The 20,372-nt window shown below is 45.5% G+C and overlaps 1 protein-coding gene across 8 annotated transcripts in view; it reads right to left on the reverse strand.

The window, feature by feature from the left end:
• The window catches only part of DAB2IP (DAB2 interacting protein), a 1,964,804-nt gene that overhangs the window by 352,010 nt on the left and 1,592,422 nt on the right, over positions 1-20,372 (reverse strand). For all 8 annotated transcript variants that reach the window (XM_069609510.1, XM_069609509.1, XM_069609506.1 and 5 more), the window contains 2 exons: positions 19,890-19,988; positions 12,690-13,244 (listed from right to left, as the gene is read on the reverse strand). In XM_069609510.1, coding sequence (XP_069465611.1) covers positions 12,690-13,244; positions 19,890-19,988 — 654 coding nt within the window. The remainder of the gene's footprint in view (positions 1-12,689; positions 13,245-19,889; positions 19,989-20,372) is intronic.

Genomic DNA, 20,372 nt, shown 5'->3' on the forward strand with positions numbered 1-20,372 from the left:
GAGATTCTATACTAATCCACAATCAGAAACTCCCACTCCTACAGTCCAGAAAGATGTGAAATCAGCTCAGAGCCTGGCTGATATTCAGCAAATTGGAGAGCAGTTGTTCATCCCTGTTCAGTTAAATGATGGGAAGGACTCTGTTCTCGCTCGAGTGTGTGTGAACAACGGTAAGAGCTTCATCAGCGAAGCCATGTTCCGCCAACTCCCAAAAGATTCAGCCATTCCCACATTCAAACTGATAGACAAATGGGAAATGGACCTGGAAGCGCCTAATTCCAAACATCTCCTGCCAAGCAGGTGTATGCTCAAAATCTCCATTGGCAACAAAAGCATAGTCCATAATTGTTGGGTCGTGCGAGACGTCCCTGCCGCCTTTTACTTAGGCAGTGACATTCTCAATCGCTTCGCCATTAGTTTGGACCTAATAAACTTCAAAGCTTGGTCCCGATTAGCGGATAATCCCATGGGCTTTGATGATCCAGAAAAAGCATTTAGGTCAGCTCAATTGCTACCTTATGCAGTTGAAATTCAGATCAAAGAGGAAGTCACCATCCCAGAAAGGACCCGACAATTCTCCCTGGAAGTGAAAGTTAAAAGAGGACAATATTTGCAAAACCCTGATGCTTATATACATCTAAATGCTTCTCTCCAACAGCAAGGGTTGGGGGTAAACCCAACTCCATTAGTCAACATAGAACATGACACCATTCTAATAGAGGTGGATAACAGCGACTTAAAGAGTATTACTCTAGCCGCAGGCACCATTATTGGAATGGCGGTTGATGACCGACATTTTTCCATCGACTTAGTAAATGAACTGTTAGGACCAATCCCCAAGGACTGTTTTGACAGTGACAGTGAGGACAAAACAACACCAGACAGGATTTTTACCCGGCATGGGGGGAACTTCCTGGTGTACACTTCTTGCCCTTATGGTAAGGAAGATGTGACTTGTGACTTCAGGAGGGATGAGGTGATTTTCCAAGTCCATGAGGGCTGCCTTTCCCACCTGAAACCTCCAGTCCAAATCAGCACTCTGACCAGGGACTTCTCCACCCAGCTGGAGGAGGCCGCTGAGATAGCCAAACCAGAAGTCTTTCCAGGCTTCAGGCAGATGGTGGAAGAGAGAGTCAACCTAGCTGATGCCTGTGTGACTCTGGAACAAAAGCAAAAGTTGAAACAAGTTTTCTTGGATTTCCAAGATCTCTTTGCGGTAGACTCATATGACTGTGGTCGCACTGACATCCACACAACAATCCCCACGGACCCTGGCATGACTCCTGTGTTTGTGAAGCAATATCGCTTGCCTCTCGCATCAATGGAGTCCCTTACTGAAATAATTAAGAACCTTGAGTCCCGGGGAATAATCCGTCCAGTCCACAGCACCTTCAATAATCCGGTGCTGGGAATATTGAAGCCGAACGGCCAGTGGAGACTCTGTGCTGACCTCAGGGAGCTCAACAAACGGGTCCATACTTCCCGATGGCCTCTTCCCTACATTGACCAAGGGCTGGCCCAGATCCAGGGGTCACAGGTATTCACAGCAATAGACCTGACCAATGGATACTGGACCGTGCCTGTCAGTAGGGAGGACCAATACAAGCTGGCTTTTACCTTTGGGGGCCAGCAGTATACATGGACCCGGACTCCCTTCGGATACCTCAACTCCGGCAATGAATTCAACATTTTCCTACATAAGGCCATGCCCGACCTGGGTGCGAGGGGTAACCTGGCTTATGTAGATGATGTCCTCATCAAAAGTTCATCTGTGGAGGAACACATAGCGGAGATCCGTTATGTTCTGACACAGTTGAGGGCCGCCGGAGCAAAACTTTCCTTTCAGAAAGCACAGTGGTGTAGAACCCATGTTAATTTCTTGGGGCATGAGATTACTCCTCAGGGTCTCTGTCCCCAGGAAAAGAAAGTGGAAGCACTTCAGAAACTGAAAGACCCCACAACTCTGCGGGAACTAAGGAGCCTCCTTGGACTGACCAATTACAGCAGAAAGTTCATTGAGGGCTACGCAGAGATCACGAGACCCCTGATTCATCTCCTGAAGGGGGGGTCAAGTGGGAATGGGGTCCAGAACAAGCCGAGGCAGTAAGACAACTCAAGAGAAGCCTCTCACAAGCGCCTTGCCTAGCTTACCCTGTCAGAAACAAGGAGTTCTTCCTGGAGACGGGGTTCTCTAATACGTGCTTGACGGCAGTATTATACCAAAAGCATGACAAGGTCAATAAAGTAATCTCCTATGCGAGCAAAACTTTATCCTCTGTGGAGGAAAAATTCACGATTGTGAGAAGGCACTCCTGGCAACGGTGTGGGCATTGAAGAATTACCGCCCGTTTATCCAGGGGGAACACATCATAGTGGAGACTCCACACCAGCCTCTGCAATATCTCCAAAGTGACAGAATCCGGGCCGGAAATGTGAGTAATTCCCGAATTACTTACTGGATTCTGTCAATGCAAGGCTTTCCTGTGGAGGTCAGATATGGCCAAAACAAGAAGAGTCCCCTCGCGCAAGGTCTGGCTGACTTGCATGATTGTGCCAGAGAAAATTGTCTCGAGGACGAAAGTCTAAAAATCAAGGACAACATGGAGGCATACCTTAATTCCCCACACAAAGTCTTTGAAGAGGACAAGTGTGAGGGAATGCCCACTGTCTATGTGGATGGATGCTCTTACCATGTTGACAACAACGGGGAGAAAGAACTGGTGGCCGGCGTAGGGAATGCATGGGTGAATGAGTCCCCAGAACCCTCCGCTGGATACAAAATTGGTCCCCGAAGTAGTCAGGTGGCAGAATTGATGGCTGTGCATCAAGCCATCCTCACTGCTGTCCAGCATCAACTCCGCGAACTGGTCATAATCACAGATTCGGATTATGTACGCAACGGGTTCGTGGAGCACCTGGTTAATTGGAAAACCAGAGGCATGTTATGTGCTAACAACAAACCCTTGAAACATGGGAAGTTGATCCAAAACATTGATGATCTGGTCACCTCGAAGGAGATGACCATCTATTGGAAAAAGATCAAGGGTCATTCCAAAGTAGAGGGACCAGACAAAACTGGAAATGACTTAGCTGATCAGCTGGCCAAAACCGGGGCCGGCCATCCAAGGGGATCTAATTGAGATTGAGTCCCTGTTGGGGGAAATCCAGGTCACTGCTATCACTAGGTCCCAGACAAATGCTCACAACGACCTTTCAATTGCACAATGGAGTAAGGAGACCCCTGATGCTGATTTGATTACCGCTCAGAAGGGGGATCCAATTATTGGTAAATTTTACCAGCACCTTGAGGACCCTGAGAACTTTCCCCTGACGGATACCGATTACATTGGGAAAGAGGACCTAAGAGTGTTGATGAAATGTCCAAAAATGTTCCGAATCCAAGACGGTTTGCTGGTAAGGAAATCCAAAGCTGGCCACGATCAGTGGGTGGTTCCTACCTCATTCCGAAGCCTGATGTTAAGTCACGCCCATGATGCGGCCACCGCCGGTCATAGGGGGTTTCACACAACATTGGAAATCTTAAGAGAGGTTGCATACTGGCCACACATGGGGCAGGACCTCGACCAATACTTGAAGGGGTGCCTTGTGTGTGCACAATTTCAGCCATCATCCCTCACGCACCGCGCGCCTCTCCAAAAGCGGGGGATGACTCTGCCATGGTCAGATTTACAAATCGACTTTGTAGGCCCCGTGATTCGCTCTGCTAGGGGGAATAAGTACATGTTGACTGTGACATGCTTGTTTACCAAGTGGGTGGAATGTCTCCCAGCCCCAAATTGCAAGGCAGAAACGGCAGCTGCCTTGATGATTAACCACATCTTTTCCCGTTTTGGTCTACCTCAAAGGATTGAGTCAGACAGAGGTAGCCACTTCACCAGTGAAGTAATGACAAAGATGTGGGAGATACTGGGGGTCAAAAGGAAGTTGCATATTGCTTACAGGCCAGCTTCTTCTGGGGCAGTAGAGAGATATAACCGGACAATTGTGAGCATCTTAAAGAAGTTTGTGGCAGATTCTGGGCCAAGTTGGGATATCCGATTACCTCTGGTCCTAATGGCCATCAGATCTACCCCTTCATCTGCAACCAAAATGTCACCATTTGAGTTGATGACTGGGCGCAAGATGGTGCTTCCGCAGCATTTGCTCTACAGGACCCAAGAGCAGACACTGATAAATGCCTCCACTACTCATGAGTATGTGGAGAATTTAAGGAAACACCTTCAACATGCTTTTGCTTATGCTCAGCGGAATCTAGAAAGATCAGCTGATAGCATGAAGACCCACTATGACCTGAAAACTTCCAGGAAGGAATATCAGGTGGGGGACCGGGTCTATCTATACAACTTCCAAAGAAACCAGGCAAAACAGCGGAAATTCTTGCCTACATGGAAGGGACCCTTTGAAATCATCGACAAGATCTCCCCTGTGGCCTACAAAATCCACATCCCCAAAGGTCCTTTGGCAGCGGGGGAAGACAAGTGGGTCCACATAAACCAGTTGAAATGTTGCCATCCCAGGCACGCTCTGCAACAACTGGAGGAATCCTCTGGAATCCTATCGGGTACTGTCTCAGACTAATTCAGTTCCAACCATAAAACATACCACATCTAGTTTCTAAAATATTGTGATTTGCATGAAACTGTCTCTTAGTTATACTGTTTTTTTTTCAAAATAAGAATGTAATGTTTCGTTATGATGAAATGCATATGCTGCCCCACTATATCAATGGTGGGGGAAAAATGTCTATGGATAGGTATTGCCGCTCTTCCTTTGTCGTCCTAGGAGAAAGAAAACCTGGAGACGGGCCAAGGAGGACGATCCGGAGACCGGGAGCAGAGACGCAATGGGCCCGGGGTACCGCCCAATATTCCCATCAGGACCGGCGAGGAGAACCGATCGATCAGTACCGGATGGAGGAAAAGATGCTGAACTGTGCCATCTACCGGAAGAAGATGAGAACAACATCCCAGATCTTGCGGTTCCCACCAGTGAAGGATCAGATGGCCACCGCAAGAAGGGGGGCTTGTGGGATGTATTTACCCATGCATCCGAGCCCTACCTCAAAACTGTGCAGTACTGACATGGAAAACATCATGATGGCCAGAGCTTCCCAGAAAATGCACAGGGAAATGCATGAAGAATAGGCTGCCACTCATTTTTGCCGATGTTATGGGCACAGAAGGACACTGCCTAAAACCACCATTGGACTACCCACACAGTAGTCTGAAACCATTGGGAGTGGCAATGCTGATTGCCAAAAGCAAACCCATAACTGTTGGGAATTCATTTTCTTAAATCCCAAAAAGGGGTGCAGTACCAGTACTCACCACTATCCAAAAGCCGGCGTTTTAAAACCACCAGATTTTACTTTTTTGTAGAAAACTGAATAAATGAACCCAAAACAGGCCAAAGAAAGACTTACTGAGAGGTGGATACAATGTAAAGTTATATTCTGAAGTGACTTGAAGGTTTATAACAAGACTGGCTGAGCTGTGGATTTCAGCAGTTTAAGTAAATTTGGACTGAAAGACACTAAAAAAATCTAAATGTTTAAATTGACTGAGTGACCTACTTTGAGTGTCACATAGGTTGCAATTGTTTAAATGTCATAGTTTTAAACTTAGAATCAGCATTCTAGCTGCATATGTGAAAATGTTTAGTTTTATTTGAATGCAGAAACTGGGGAACAAAAAGTGACATTTTATCTGAAACTTGGCTTAAGGAACTGAATTCTGCCTGGCAACTACCCCCATCAGGAGTGAAACTTGAGTCACAGCTGTGTTCCCAGGCCAATCTGCCTTTTGCTGGCCACACTAAGGATATGCCATCTCTCTGATAATTGAATTAAGGTGAGCCCCACAGAATACAGGAGCTCTGAACAAAGCCCTCTCCTGACTCAGGCAGATGGTTTATTGCAGATATCGTAAAAGTAGCTTCCTCCTGAAGCAAAGGGGAGTGGCACTGCCTGTGAGAGCAAGCTGGCTTGGCAGAACTGGAAAAACCAGAAATTCAACCTTGTGCTGGAGGAAAACCACACCCCTTTGGGGCCAGAACATAACTCTAAAAAGATGAATAACTCATAGAGCGGACATGTGAAAATTGTATAAATGACACCATAATTCTTGTGATTTTTCTGCCCACATTTTAAGAGGTTTTTAGAACCGGTGGCATGTTCAGGGGGGTTTTAGCGGAAAAGAGGATATTACTCAAAATGTGTGCATGTGAAAAATCTGACACTTCATCAACTAATGTCCATACTCCTTGCGCACATGTGTGTAAATTTGGGGTAATGTCCGGAATTGCAAAATCAGTTAAAAAGTGCAAAATATTGCCATTTCTGAATGCAAGCTCCCAGGAAGAGCAGAGTTTGAACAGGGTATACCTCCTGTGATATGTGATGGGTGCATGTAATTTCAAACCACTGTGTAGTTATGAAATATGTATTTGGTTCAAATCTAGATTTGTGTGCAAGTTGACAGGAGGAGTGGACTTTCGGCAGGCTGTAAAATGACATCACTCTGACACAACCTAGCTCCCCCAATCAGGGGAGAAATGAAAGCTTGGCCAATGATAAGTGGAGAGGGGCTGGCTAGTGATGCTGCTCACACACACCCATTTTAAAAACACATAAAAGCAGAGAGACAGGACAGATAGGGACCTTCAAATCCATTTGCAGCTGGAAGCTCTGCCGGGAAAATCCATACTTTACCTCCATCAACCTTCAGAGACCCAGACCAGACCAGCAGAGTAGAGCTGACCTGTTAGCAGAACCAGAGAGAGCTGACCCAGATCACTGTGAAGTGCAGAGACCAGAGTTCAGTCTAAAACCTGACCAGATCCGTGGCGAGGCCCATTTCATTCAAAAATATAGTGTGAGTACCTAGCAAGACTGTGCAGAACCAATCTCCTAGTTAAAATAATATAATTCAATCTATTTTAATCTAAGTAGAACTGTCTCCTAACTGTCACCTGTCATTTGTAAAGCTGTCACCTGTGATTTGCTAGTTGCAAGCTGCACTTGTCTTTTTGAACTTTAAAATTTCAAATCTGAAAAACGACCTTTATTTAATCGCCCTTGTAGTTCCTCTGTAATCGCACCAGACGCATTCGCGAATTTTGCCGCGATTTGCTAATTTCTTCACGTGTAAAAAGCTGCTGCTGCTTGCCTTCCACTTGCCAGAAATTCGTTTAACCTGCTAATTACACCCTAGATCCTTGCTAAAGTGAGCCTGGACTAATATTAACTAGATACCACTCACCCTGAACCTCTAGAGGGAATTAAAAGAATTTTAGCATATTTTTTTTCTTCATTGCCAGCACATTTAAAAGCATTTGGGCCTGTGTTTTCAACTTCCGTAGTCTAAGTTGCTGGGGTGAACTGAATTACATTTGAATTGCATTTCTGAGAATTGTGTGCCTTCCTTCCACTTCCTTGCATTGCATAAAAGGGGGGGGTGAATTGTCCAAGAAAGTGATTACATTGTCTTTTGCTGAAATCCTATCAAGTTATTTTCTGTACTGCATTTCATTCCACATTGCATCCATTGGAAACCATAAAAGTATTGTTGCTATCTTATCCATTTCATGTCAACTCCTTAGTGATTATCAAGAAGTGTGCTCGTGCCAGATTCTCCGTTGTTAATCTTCATCATATCAGATTAAGTGTGATATTCAATTATTAATTTATTATAAAGTGTGATAGATATATATTGCTTTACTTCTCAAATAAACCTTTTAACTTGCAAAACAGAACTACTTCTTGGCTCAGTGGGGTCAGGGGGATTCCAAGAGAGGGGTGTTATATAGGGGTAGTCATCCAGAACGCATGAACTGGACATAAAGATATATCAATAAGGGTTTTCATTCAGTATTCTAGACTAGGCGTTGACTTGGCTGTAGTGCTGAATTGAATCCTCTTACACTATAGTGAGGCGATATGCCCCGAGGCGCCGGCCGACCCTGTCGGGAACGGCGCGCCGCCCAAGTTAAGGGCCCGAGTGAAGCAAAGGCGGTCTTTTCTTTTTTTTACTGTACCTTTATCTCGTAGCCTGGCTCTGTGAAGAGTTGCTTGTCAGCAAAGTCCGTTTTCAATGTTGATGACTAACGTCAACCTGAAACAGGACTTCCGAGGACACCACAACAGCTTGACTCCATGCCACAAGATACGTCTCTTTTTTTCTTTAGATACACAAAGAAAACACCATTAGCGCACCCGTGTAGGAAACTACACGGGTGCTAATGTGAGGGGGAGTGGGAAAGGGGTGCTGTCTTCCCAGGCCGTTCAGAACCCAGGCTTGTACCATACAGTACAGCCCGCGTTCCAAACCTCCTGACTGGCCAGCACCCCCGCCCAGGGTGCGAATGTCCTTTCCATCAATGTCAATGCAAGGTAGCCTTGTCCACCTTCTGATGCACAGGGTCTCACAAATCCTAGACTTGGACTCCACTGTGAGGAAGTGTTCCGGGCACTTGATTCTCTCCCCTCTTTGGGGAAAATTGGAGGACCTGGAGAAAGTTTCACTGCTGCTGTATTGACTAAACAAGGATTGACTCTGGGCGACATACGGCGCACTCGGGAATGGCTTTTTAACCAAGCAGATTTGTCACCCTCAGGCCCCTGTATTGATTGGACTTTGCTTATCGAGTTTTTCCGTCAGCTTGCGTTTTGCTCCCTGAGCTTTCTCAACTAAGGGACATGCCACTTAACTTCCACGGTTCACTAGCCGCTTGCTGTTGCTCTGACAACCCCCCACCCCCTGCCTTACTACTGAGCAGCGAAGGCGCCTGCCGAGCAACAGAAAAGAAACTCCATTTTAGGAACGTACAGTAAACCTCAGCAACTGTGCATGCGCGCACCGAGGCGTCCTCTGTGCTTCCGCTTTCCCATCGGGCACAGCGACTGCTTTCTAACTCCAGCTGATTGCTGTAAAATTTGAGGTTAAATGGCTATTAGCGTGGCCGAACACGGAACACGGGTAAATTAGACCCCGCTCCTATTTCCTTCCACGCCTGCCAGTTCGAATTCCACCAGGTTGGCAGGAAATCGAGCAGTGTTTGGCAGAACCTGCTGAGCCAGGAAACACGAAGGCTGAGGCACGGATGGCTTACCAGCTGGGAGCCAAAGGTTGAGAGATAGAAAAAGGTCAAAACAACCACAGTCCAGCATTGCAGGCCATTGTGCACTCTAAATGAACCCTCCGTTAATTTGTATCATCAACTCTAATTCATTAATTGCCCGTACTACTCTGCAATTTAGCCCAATTCGTGTTTCGGTGAAGATAGCTCAGGCAGTTAAATGCTCGCCACGCAACATTTGTCTCAGCCTGCACAACAGAGGTCCAACGCCTCACAGGCGCGACTTTCCCCATCATCAGGGATCAATGTCATTGGGTAATGTTATCTATTGTTGCAGTTCTTGGGATCGGCTTTATGACATTGAGATATCGTTTTTCTAGTTTAGTTTTCTAGGGGCATTCAATCTTCTTCACAGCATGCCACACTCGACTGCCAGAGCACATTTCTGTTTTTCCAATTCAGTAATGCCAACACATTAAAAACAAGAAACAGTGATAAAAGGCATGTAATACTGTACACAATTAACTCATTAAAAATATCAAAAGCCTCAGAGAACAACTATATAAGCTTGCCAGAAATCTTGCAACATGATTTTTTCCAGCAACCAGTGCTAAATTGATGTTTGAACTGCATATATATATATATTTTAAAACATTTCTTACATGCACAGCCTTCCTGCAATGTTATTTCATGTAAAATGTAAAGTGCTAGCAGTGCTACAAGTCGGATGACCCGGGAGGATAGCTCAGTGGCAACGTGCTCACCTTGGAAGCATGATGACACAAAGCAACATAGGTTCGATCCCCAGGTCCGCGCTTAGAAACCTCTGGGTATTTAAGCGCGTTATAAATACACAAAATAAAAAATTCTGTAACAGCGCTTCGAGGCACCCGGGCTGTGTGAGCGCTTTAAAAATGCAAATAAATAAGAAACTGAAAGGGGAGGCCCTAACAAGGGGCATGGCCTAAGTGCTGGGTCTTGTTTATGGGGGCAGGCAGCTTTGGCACGGCCCACCTTCCTCAAACAATCCATCATGAAACCCAGGAGATCTGCATATTGGGTCATTAAGTATGGTGTCAGGCAATCTTGTTGGCACCAGTCCACAGATCGTAAATAACTATCTCTTGCTCAGTTTGTAAATATATACCTTTCTATAAATAAATCACTTTCCACTCAGTATGTAAACAATTCAACTCATTCTGTAAATACATCACATATAATAAAGGGGAGGATGCAAACAGCACCAACATGGGGTGCTGGCTGATTTGCATGAAATCAAAGAACATTTTGGGGACAAAAATTACCATGGATTTCTTTATTTCACAAATAGGTTTTTGAAAGCGAACAAGCATGCAATCCTTCTGAGCATGCAATGAAACTGGACGTGGTACTCATTTCATTTGTCATAACACTCATCCTAACAGCAAAATGTCAACAAATTACACATACTAATTTGGACAGGCTCAGCTGTCGGGTTTGGAACTTTGACTGTCCTGCTTCAGCAGAGGATCGCTTCTCATTTCCCCAACTCTCAGTGCCTGCAGTTCTCAAACGGGGAATGGGTCTCTGTGAACTTGCTTTCAGACTCAGGATTAATGATACCCGGTGCATGTTAGTGGGGGACGTTGGAAGCCCTGTGATCGCCCCAGCTCTGGAACACATTTTAGAGACTGACAGGGCCCCACCGTCCCCCACTTAAAGCACTGGGTGCAACAAGTTTCGTAATCCTTCATATCAGAGCTCAGTCCCCACTCTGTAAACCCTCCCCTACAGGTCATGTTGCCCCCCCAGCGTCATGTCTGTACTATAGCTCCTCCCTTCTGTGTACTTATGACTTCGGCTCGCACTGCTCATCCTAGATCTTAGTGATAACCCAATCTCTTTACTGTCTCTCCCACCTATCTCGATCTCTGCTCCCCTCTCACCTCTATCCTTCCCCCTCCCCCACTTACCGGTTCTCTTGAAAGCCAACCCTTCCTGTGCACGGGTTGATGCTTTTGCTTCTCGAACGATCACAGTTCTGGCATGCTTCACCTGCTTCGTCATCTCCTCCCTCATATAACTTATCTCTTGAAACAGGACTCGTCCCATCTGCTCATTCTCAAAAAGCCCTCAACCGACCTGGATAACCCGGCCCCCTATCGTCTTGTCTCTCTTCTAAGCCAGTACTCTTAAATCCTGGAACGGGTGGTCTTTAGTCAGATCACCAACTACCCAGAGGTCACCTTCATCCACCACTCCACAAAAATGACCCCGACATGCGTGTCTAACTTTATCACCACCAATCACTTAAAACCCTCCTCTATTCTCATTCTTCTTGACTTTTCAGTGGCCTTTAACACTATCAACCACAACTCCCTCCTATACCTCTTTCACCTTAGCATCCGAGAATTTGTATCTGCTTGGGTTACTTCTCTTCCCGCGGACTGATCATTCTGCATCTACTGGTTTGTGCCTGTCTCAGTGTAGAAGTCCCCAAGGCCTACTGCAAGTCCTCGACTCGTTAACCTCTCTTGGGAAATGCTCCTTCTAATTTAGGTTCTCCTTCCACCTATTCGCTGGTGATCCCAAGACCACTGTCTCCTTTCTCAGCTTTCCCTCCTTCCCCTCTTCTCGAACCTCCAATTTTCTTTGAAACATACATTACCGGATGGCACTTCAGTGTCTTACGTTCAACTGTGATAAGACCAACATTACCTACCTCGCTGCTTTCCATGAGCCGCCCCTCGCTCGTTCCCTTCTCGATATCCTTTCCCCCATACCGTACACCATCCTCTAGGGCCTGCAGCCTTGGGCTGCTCTCCAACAGTGATCTCATACTCATCATTGTATCACCTCCACTGGAGCCTCTGTGATGCACAACACGATTAACCACAGCTGAATGTGCCCTTGTTCTACCTACCACTCTATCAAAACACTAATCTCCCCCCTTGTTACCAGTCAACTCAACTACTGCCCTGACCGTCTTGTGGGTCTCCCTCTTTATTCGTTGAACCCATTACCAACATTTTCAGCTGCGCAACCCACACCCCTCTACACACTTCCCTGCCCATCTGCCCCTCTGCTCACCACTTTTACAGAAGTTGTGCCACTAGCCATCACTCTTTCCTTACTCTTTTCAGCTATTCCACAATGAACTAATTGGAGGATTTCGGCATAGTTTTTGGTAATTCGGGTAAAACTGGTTTGGAATTTACTATTTAATGGACCAATATTACACAAACTGGTGGAGACTCATCTCATCAATTAAAACCCGCAAATAGGTTCACCCAGACACATGCACTAAGCACCCCGAGTTTGTCTCGTCTTTTCATGTTTGTCTCGCGTGTCGATGTATCTGCGCCCGAGACTTGCCAGTTACTGGCACAATAGAAATGAATAAGTAAAATAAATAATATGCTCAGCATTAAAGTTGGTGAAACTCTAACACACTTAGAAGGATAACCTCGCCTGCACATGTAGTTGCATGTTCATAGATAGATAGTTTGAGTACAGTGATGCAACTGCATACAACATCCATGACCTTATGCATGAAAGCAGGCAGCAGCAGAGTACTTGCTGTTCTTTTGCGGGTGCAGGCTTTGTTCTCTTACCTTGGCCTTCCCAGTACTTTGCAAGATGTGCACCAAAGCGGACGCCATCTCTTCCTTGTTCTTGACACTGAGGACCGGCTCTAGCACCGAACACAGCACCATGTAGTTATTGGTGATATACTCGGCAAACTCCTTGTACATCTCCATCGGAAGGATGTTCATGCTCTGATAGCGGGCCTTAATCCGTATCATGGGGCCCGAGGACTTGCCTTTGCTGGGGTTAGACGTTACCACTGGGTACCACTTCTCCACAAACTGCCGCCCCGTCACCGCAGCCATGGGGATGTTGACCAGACCCACATAATTGTTCTTGTCTTTCTTCTTTTTCTTGTCCGTCTCTTTGTACAAGTGCACAGTAATATTTTTGATGGACGGGAGGTTATTAAATTCAAAGTGCTCCCCCCAAAAGACATTGTCCGTTTTCAATTTACAGGTAGTTCGTGCATAGAGTCCATCGTCCAGGCAAAGTTCACATAAGTATTTCTTTTTGGCGGGCAGGTCCTTCGCTTCGATAATCCAGAGCTTGAGGAGGTTCTCAGTTCTTCTGCTGTTGTCCTGGAAAATAAAAACAGACATGGTTATCCTCTGGAACACAGCAGAGCAAATGGCCAGAGTATGGCTCTTGGAAGAAATTTGGTCACAGGGATAGCCTCTCTGATTTCCTCTACAAAAGATATGTAACTATTAAAACAAAGACAAAGGTGTAATGTGCTTTAACAGAACCAAATACTGCAACACAACTATGATTTCCCAGTAGATTGAATTCTCAGTAAGTAAAATTGGACTACTTCGTATGAAATGGAGGCATTGGTAAGGGGATCTCAGGGGGCTATAGCCCTGGGTCTTTTGCTTGTAGCCCCGGATAGAAGCTCATGGGTTGCAACCAAAAGGCTAGCTAGCACCGAGTCCTGACATCAGCGTAGTCCCAGATCTTTTCCAGACCTAGCAACTCCCCCCCCCCCCCTCTGGTATGAAGGCAACTGAGTCTAGCGCAGTACGTGCAATCGTGTACACCCTTTGCTTCCTATCCTAGTATGGGAGGAAATAAAACCCTGTGGCAGAAGCAGTTGTATCCAGAAAAGGACAGTGGGCTATCCATGTGGATGGGGCGGGTTGTGTTAGCAATGCCAGGGAATCATCATATAGCAAAGGTAGGCATGGAGGCCAGGCAGGCTCGGCCTTTAGGAAAGAGCTAGTTAGACTGTTGTGGGTTGGAATTTTGATTGATCTGGAGAGTGACTGTAGACTTCTTAGGAGTAGATGAACTGGCCACTGGTTGAGGTACATTATACAGAATTGTCACTGTGGCTGACCGCCTGTTTGCTGCATATTGTTTTCATAGATTATATATGTAAGTCTTGGGTAGATGTGAAAAGAAAATAAGGAACGATAAGGGAACACATTTACTTTTTTGATTTAAGAATTTTGTGCTAGATGTGAAAGTGCGATAAGGAGCTATGAAAGGTGGGACCAGATGCCCCAGCATGCCTTCGGGTTCGGGTTCGGTTCCAGTGTTCATTTCTATAGAGAATACTGCTTGTGTTTAACAATATGAGGACACATAAGAGCTACTCAATGGTTGCACCAATTAATGCACCCTTTCACTCAAATGACTGTTGAACTTATTTACATGGGGCGTGGCGTGGATTGGACTTCCTCTAAAAGCTGTTGTTCTCATACAGGGCATGCATGGCAACTGGGTCCCAACTCTAAGCTCCTTGAGCTGCAGCTGTGAGTCAAAGGATTCTGCATCTAGTAAACAACAGAACCTTTGTTCCTCATCAAAGAGTTCCATTGCCTAACTTGTCAAAAATGTTGAACAAAACCCTTGGATTGTTTGCCTCAAACAGAAGGAGGCCTTTGTGACTCTGATCAAAAGCTTGGAAGCTTTTTAGAGGTTTTGGCACAAACAGCTGGCACTTTGGGTGTGCCCTCTCCTACAGCGGCAAACCCTGCTCTGGCGCAATCCCATCTCCAGCGATGGGTTGCGTCTCTACTTTGTGTCGCTGGGCATGGTCACTTGACGGTTTCAGATTCTAGGGGAGTTTGCACTCTTCCAGCCTGAGACCACATGATGTGTTCTGTGGCTCTCTATCAGGACATATTGCAAATAATTCTAAAATTAGAGAACTTCAAATATGAATCGCATGGGATCTCAAATCTATGGATGCTATATCATTTACCCGTCCCTCCGATTTCAGGGAGTTTTCTTGACCTACATAGCCACTATCCTTTGGAGTTTCAAAATGTACAGTTAATGATTCCAAAAATAGTTTGTCACTCAATTATCTAATTGCAATGAATTTTCAGAACCGCAGTGCTTTCACTCTGTTGAATCAGTTAGTTTTCTCTTGTTTCTGGGATTGAATTGAATTCAAGGTCTCTGTCATCTAATTTCATGTAATTTCTTACCACTAGCCCTGATAGGAAATGCTTGGACTCCCTACCCAGACTCCATGATACTAAAGGGTTTGAAATTGCTGGGAGCTATTTAGCTCCTGCATCAGGCCCATGGCAGGCTATTTTAAAACCAGAAGCTACCGAGAGCTACTATTGACCGCTGTGATGAATCATGTAACCGCCCCATACTATGCTGTTGGGGAAACCCAACTTTGGAGAACTGTGGTAGTCCAGCCTCTACCCGTAAAAGCACCCTGAAGGTGGTTTGGAAGGTTTCCTCTAGAGTTGTTCCTCCAATGACCCTAGGAGTGTCACTGCTCGCTCCCCCCACTTCCTCTTACTCTAGGGTCACTATCCCATCCACACATAAGAACAGCCAGCCCTATGCAGGAAGGTTGTTACAATAAAAGGGGATTCAATAGACATCTACCCTACCTCCCACAACCCACCGGCTGGCCCTGCAGCATTCGCAAATCACAGATACTTGGGTAGCAAGCAGTCCCCGAAAGACCCATAACACAGCGAGAGCTTCTCATCACACCACATGCTCCTGAAGTTTGTTAAAGCAACCATACTACCTCTGTGAACAAGCACACACAAGCCCTGCGGACTGTGGCAGTTTCAGTCAGCACATTCCAAGATGACGATTATGCCGATACTGGGGTACAAGAACTTATCTTAAGGTCTTGGTAAGCAAACCAAGAGGAACGCTCTGGGTGTTGCTGACTGCTGAGGAGTACGTGTCAGACTCTATAACCCAAGAATCCCAAGACTCCCAAGGAACAATGGGTGATCCGCTGAGGTCCAGCGTCTCGGACGCTATAACCCAAGAATCCCAAGACTCCAGAGGAACAATGGGTGATCCACTGAGCTCCTGCATGCTAGGCGCTATAACCCAGGGATTCCAAGACTCCCAAGGAACACTAGGTGATCCACTGAGGTCCAGCGCATCGGACGCTATAATCCAAGGATCCCGAGACTCCCAAGGAACACTGGGTGATCCACTGAGGTCGACCGTGTCGGACGCTATAACCCAAGAATCCCAAGAAACACTGGTTGATCCACTGAGGTCGAGCGTGTTGGACGCTATAACCCAAGAATCCCAAGACTCCAGAGGAACAATGGGTGATCCACTGAGCTCCAGCATGCTGGGCGCTATAACCCAAGGATCCCAAGACTCCCAAGGAACACTAGGTGATCCACTGAGGTCCAGCGCATCGGACGCTATAATCCAAGGATCCCGAGACTCCCAAGGAACACTGGGTGATCCACTGAGGTCCAGCGTGTCGGACGCTATAACCCAAGACTTCCAAAGAACACTGGGTGATCCACTGAGGTCCAGCATGCCGGGCGCTATAACCCCAGGATCCCGAGACTCACAAGGAACACTGGGTGATCCACTGAGGTCTAGCATGTCGGGCGCTATAACCCAAGAATCCCAAGACTCCCAAGGAACAGTGGGTGATCCACTGAAGCCCAGCATGTCGGGCACTATAACCCAAGAATCAAAGACTCCCAAGGAACACTGGGTGATCCACTGAAGTCCAGCGTGTTGGGAGCTATAACCCAAGAATCCCAAGGAACACTGGGTGATTCACTGAGGTCCAGCGTCTCAGGTGCTATAGCCCAGGAATCCCAAGGAACGCTGGGTGATACACTGAAGCCCAGCGTTCCGGGCACTATAACCCAATACTCACAAGGAACAAGAGGTGAGTACAGCATGTTGGGCACCATAACCCAAGGCTCCCAAGACCTCCAAGGAACAAGGGTGATCACCGGAAGCACAGCACGTTGGGCACTTGATACATCTCCAAAGTAGAACAGATGAACCACAGTGAGATAGATGCCAGAACCACTGTAGCCTAGGGAATCCCTGCTCAAACTCAGGCAGGGGAGGACTGCCAAACTGTGATGAATCTGTATTGCAAATACTTTGCGTTGAACGTTTGTTTCCTTTGGATAGACTAGGGGCAGCCTGGGAACTGAATGGACTCCAAGATTAGGGTTTTTAAACTTTTCTCATATCTGTGTTGGTCTTTCTCAGCATGTTTTCTGTAGAAATCAATTTCTATGCTTTCGCTGTCCCTAACTGTCCTACAGGCGTTCACCCAACCCCCTCCAGGGAAGTACAGTCTCCCCAGGGCAACTGGTGCCATGCAAACATGCTGTAGTGTCATTCGCTGCTCTGTGTGTTGTCAATGTGTATAAAGTAGCATTAGGACACCTCAAGAGGACATGTAATGCCTAATTGGTAATACATAAAAGACAGAAAGGTTATAGTTTACATCTCATGTTGAAATTCAATGTGCAGCATGCTATGTACTGGCTCTTCGTTCACCGCATGCGTTTCTACTTATTGGGCGATTCCAGATACCCAAGAGGTGCTTTAAACTCCTGCTCACCAAATCTTATATTGGACCCTTGCACTAGGCACATCTCTACCTCTCGCTCCAGATACGATAATATGATGGCACTCCATGGCCCACATTTATGGCAGTCTCCCTGTTTATTCTAGTTAACTCTCAATCAGAAGTACCATCGCTTCTAACACTTATCAAATCATTTCCTGTTATCTGTTTTTTTTCTTTGAGGCAGTTAATGTTAATATTAAAGGATATTTGTACCACGCACTATCACCACTGGAGTGGTCTCCTGGTGCAGTCACTGTCATCTTTACATGTCGTCTGACGTCGAACTCCCAGAGTCTTGAACACTGCATTCCATTGGTCTCTTGGATTATTTGATATTTGGCGACTTCAAGTTATCAGTCTTTATAAACTGGCTCTAGTGCGCTCTCAGATCTTTAAGCATTGAATGGCCTGATTGTTGACATCTCAGGTCAAAGAATCACCCCTCCCACAGGGAAGCACCTGATTTGCCGTTCACTTTGGTCAGACACTAAATGGTGCAGTGACTTCTGAGTTCATCCATTTTTGGAGTGAAATCCAATTCTGTCCTATGGGACTGGATTCATATGGAATTGCAAAACACAGAGGATCACTTCATCTTTAGAAATTATCTTAAAATCGTCCTTCTTTTAAAGCATCCCATAAACTTTGGGGGGTTCTACCAAAATTAGAGCATGCAGTATGCCTACCCTGTACTGCATTTTTAGTAGTGGGCTGTGCACCCTCACTCCCATACCGGCATTTCATTGGTGATTCGAGTAAATTCTCTTTCCTTTTATCCAATAGTTAAAGGGAATTATTGTATTTGGTGGCAACACGTGGTTATCAATCACAGCAAAGCAAGCAACTATAGCCCGATACCTCCAGGTTGCCCGGCGCTCTGTACCGCAGTACTAACCATAGGTTCAGATTTCCACGTTCAAATATGGGCTTTAAACCAAAAGTCAGACTTCAGTGAAATCCATAGATATGTTTGCTGATTCCAGCAAATTTTACTCTTTGGAATTTGCTAATTTCAGTGCATGCGTAAGATTATTTTTTCTGATTACATGGAATACTTTTACACTGCCATATATTTAAACAAACAGATTCAAAAGAATTAAAGGTTTCGAGGAGACCCCTCACCTTGAGACCCCTCAATAACAGTTTAACACTTAGAAGGAGCATGTCTTAAATTTTTCTTTTTTTAAGTGAAAAATAGACAAAACTAACCTTTCCTCAGAGACTACTAACGCTCTGTAAGTTAGGGAGGCTCGGGGGAGGGGGAGTGCTGTGCATCTGAACAATTAGTTTCCTTTAAATACTAATAGGGATGTTTTAATCCTTCCAGCTGCATCATTCTTTATTCATATCCCCCTAGAAAGTGCTGATTAAAAGCAAGTCATTAAAATCATTTGTAGTTGAAGTCTGGTGTCACTAATGAAAACTGGACTCTCACTCTTCGATGTGTCTTTCTAAGCTATTCGGCTTTGATGAAGGGATATTTTATGTCTTCACTTCTTTAAGCGCACCTAAGGAATTACACATTTCAGAGCTCCTCCTTCCAACTCTTCGAATGTATTCCACAATATTATTGCGTTGCAAATGATTTGTTACAGGCATTATGCAAGCGATCATATTAATTCATTTACCAGAATGTATTGATTTATTTAAATATGTCTACTTTAGATTGAGGTGTGATGTATTAAATGATTATATCTCTGAAATTAAGAGCGATAGTGAATTTCACAAGTGTGGCCTGATACCGTAGTCAGTTCCCAAATTCTGTGTTTTCTGATTTGAGGTAATTCCAGAATTATGGACCTTTAGTCATTATCCTTTGGATCCAGCAAATCTGTAACATTCCATATTGCAAGCCAGTTCCTGAGGCCTGCATCACTCCAGGTGGTTTGGCACATGACACCTATGCTACGTCGTCTGGGGCTGATGGGAATTGCAGGGTACAACATCTGGGGAGCTGCATTTTACAGATCTCAACATATGTCTTTAGATTTTGAGAGACTTTCTTTGCTCTATTTCATCAGATGTCTGATTTGTTGGCTTTCCTGCCCCTCAAATGACCTTATGTTGAATTCTCAGATCAACAGAGATATTCAGGCCTTGGCTGCAACATGTCTATGTTCCACAGAGAACACTCTTAGGTCATTTGAATTTCTAAAAAGCTTTCTTCGACTCTAGTCCAAGAAAGATAACCAACCTCCAGAGCAAGGGTGCGGGGGAGTCAAAACATCTACAAAATATATTGCTGCAGAAAGCAACATGGATGCCTGTCCCACAATTATACTTACTTGCTAAAACCACAACACGTCCCCTGCTGCGGCAACGCAGAGGGCTACAAAATGCAATAACAAGCAGCAGAAGAATCATACACGCCATCCTTCAAATCCTCTACCTTGTTTGGGTGCACGGCACGCCGCAGGTTCTCCATCCATTTATCTCGTTCTGCTGCAGAACGACACGAAAAGCACTTGCTCCCTGATGAAGCAGTCACCTGCATGGAAAGAAAAGGCAGTTATTTCTTGACAACTACATTGTAGCTTTTTTTTTTTTTAATCACAGTTTTGCTCAAGCAGATCCCAGATCCCAGTGTTAGCAGTCTGTATGAAACGAGATCTTTAGCTCCTTATCGTTCGGTCTGTACTGGAAACATTACATTGTTAGCATTCTATAGCAGCCTGTCTGTTCTACCCTCCCCCCCATGCCCCATCCATCTTTACCCTATTTGTGTAAGGCATTTGGAAAAACTAACGACTGTTGTCAGACATGAAAGAGTTATCCTCACTGTTATATGTATTATTTGCACTTATAAATGCACTTACCCTGCCCTGTGCAGGCCTGTATCATTCAGAAAGTCAAGAGCCCTGAATGACTGTTG

This window comes from Ambystoma mexicanum, chromosome 8 (assembly GCF_040938575.1).
Source record: "Ambystoma mexicanum isolate Mex_15411 chromosome 8, UKY_AmexF1_1, whole genome shotgun sequence".
Lineage (NCBI taxonomy): Eukaryota > Metazoa > Chordata > Amphibia > Caudata > Ambystomatidae > Ambystoma > Ambystoma mexicanum.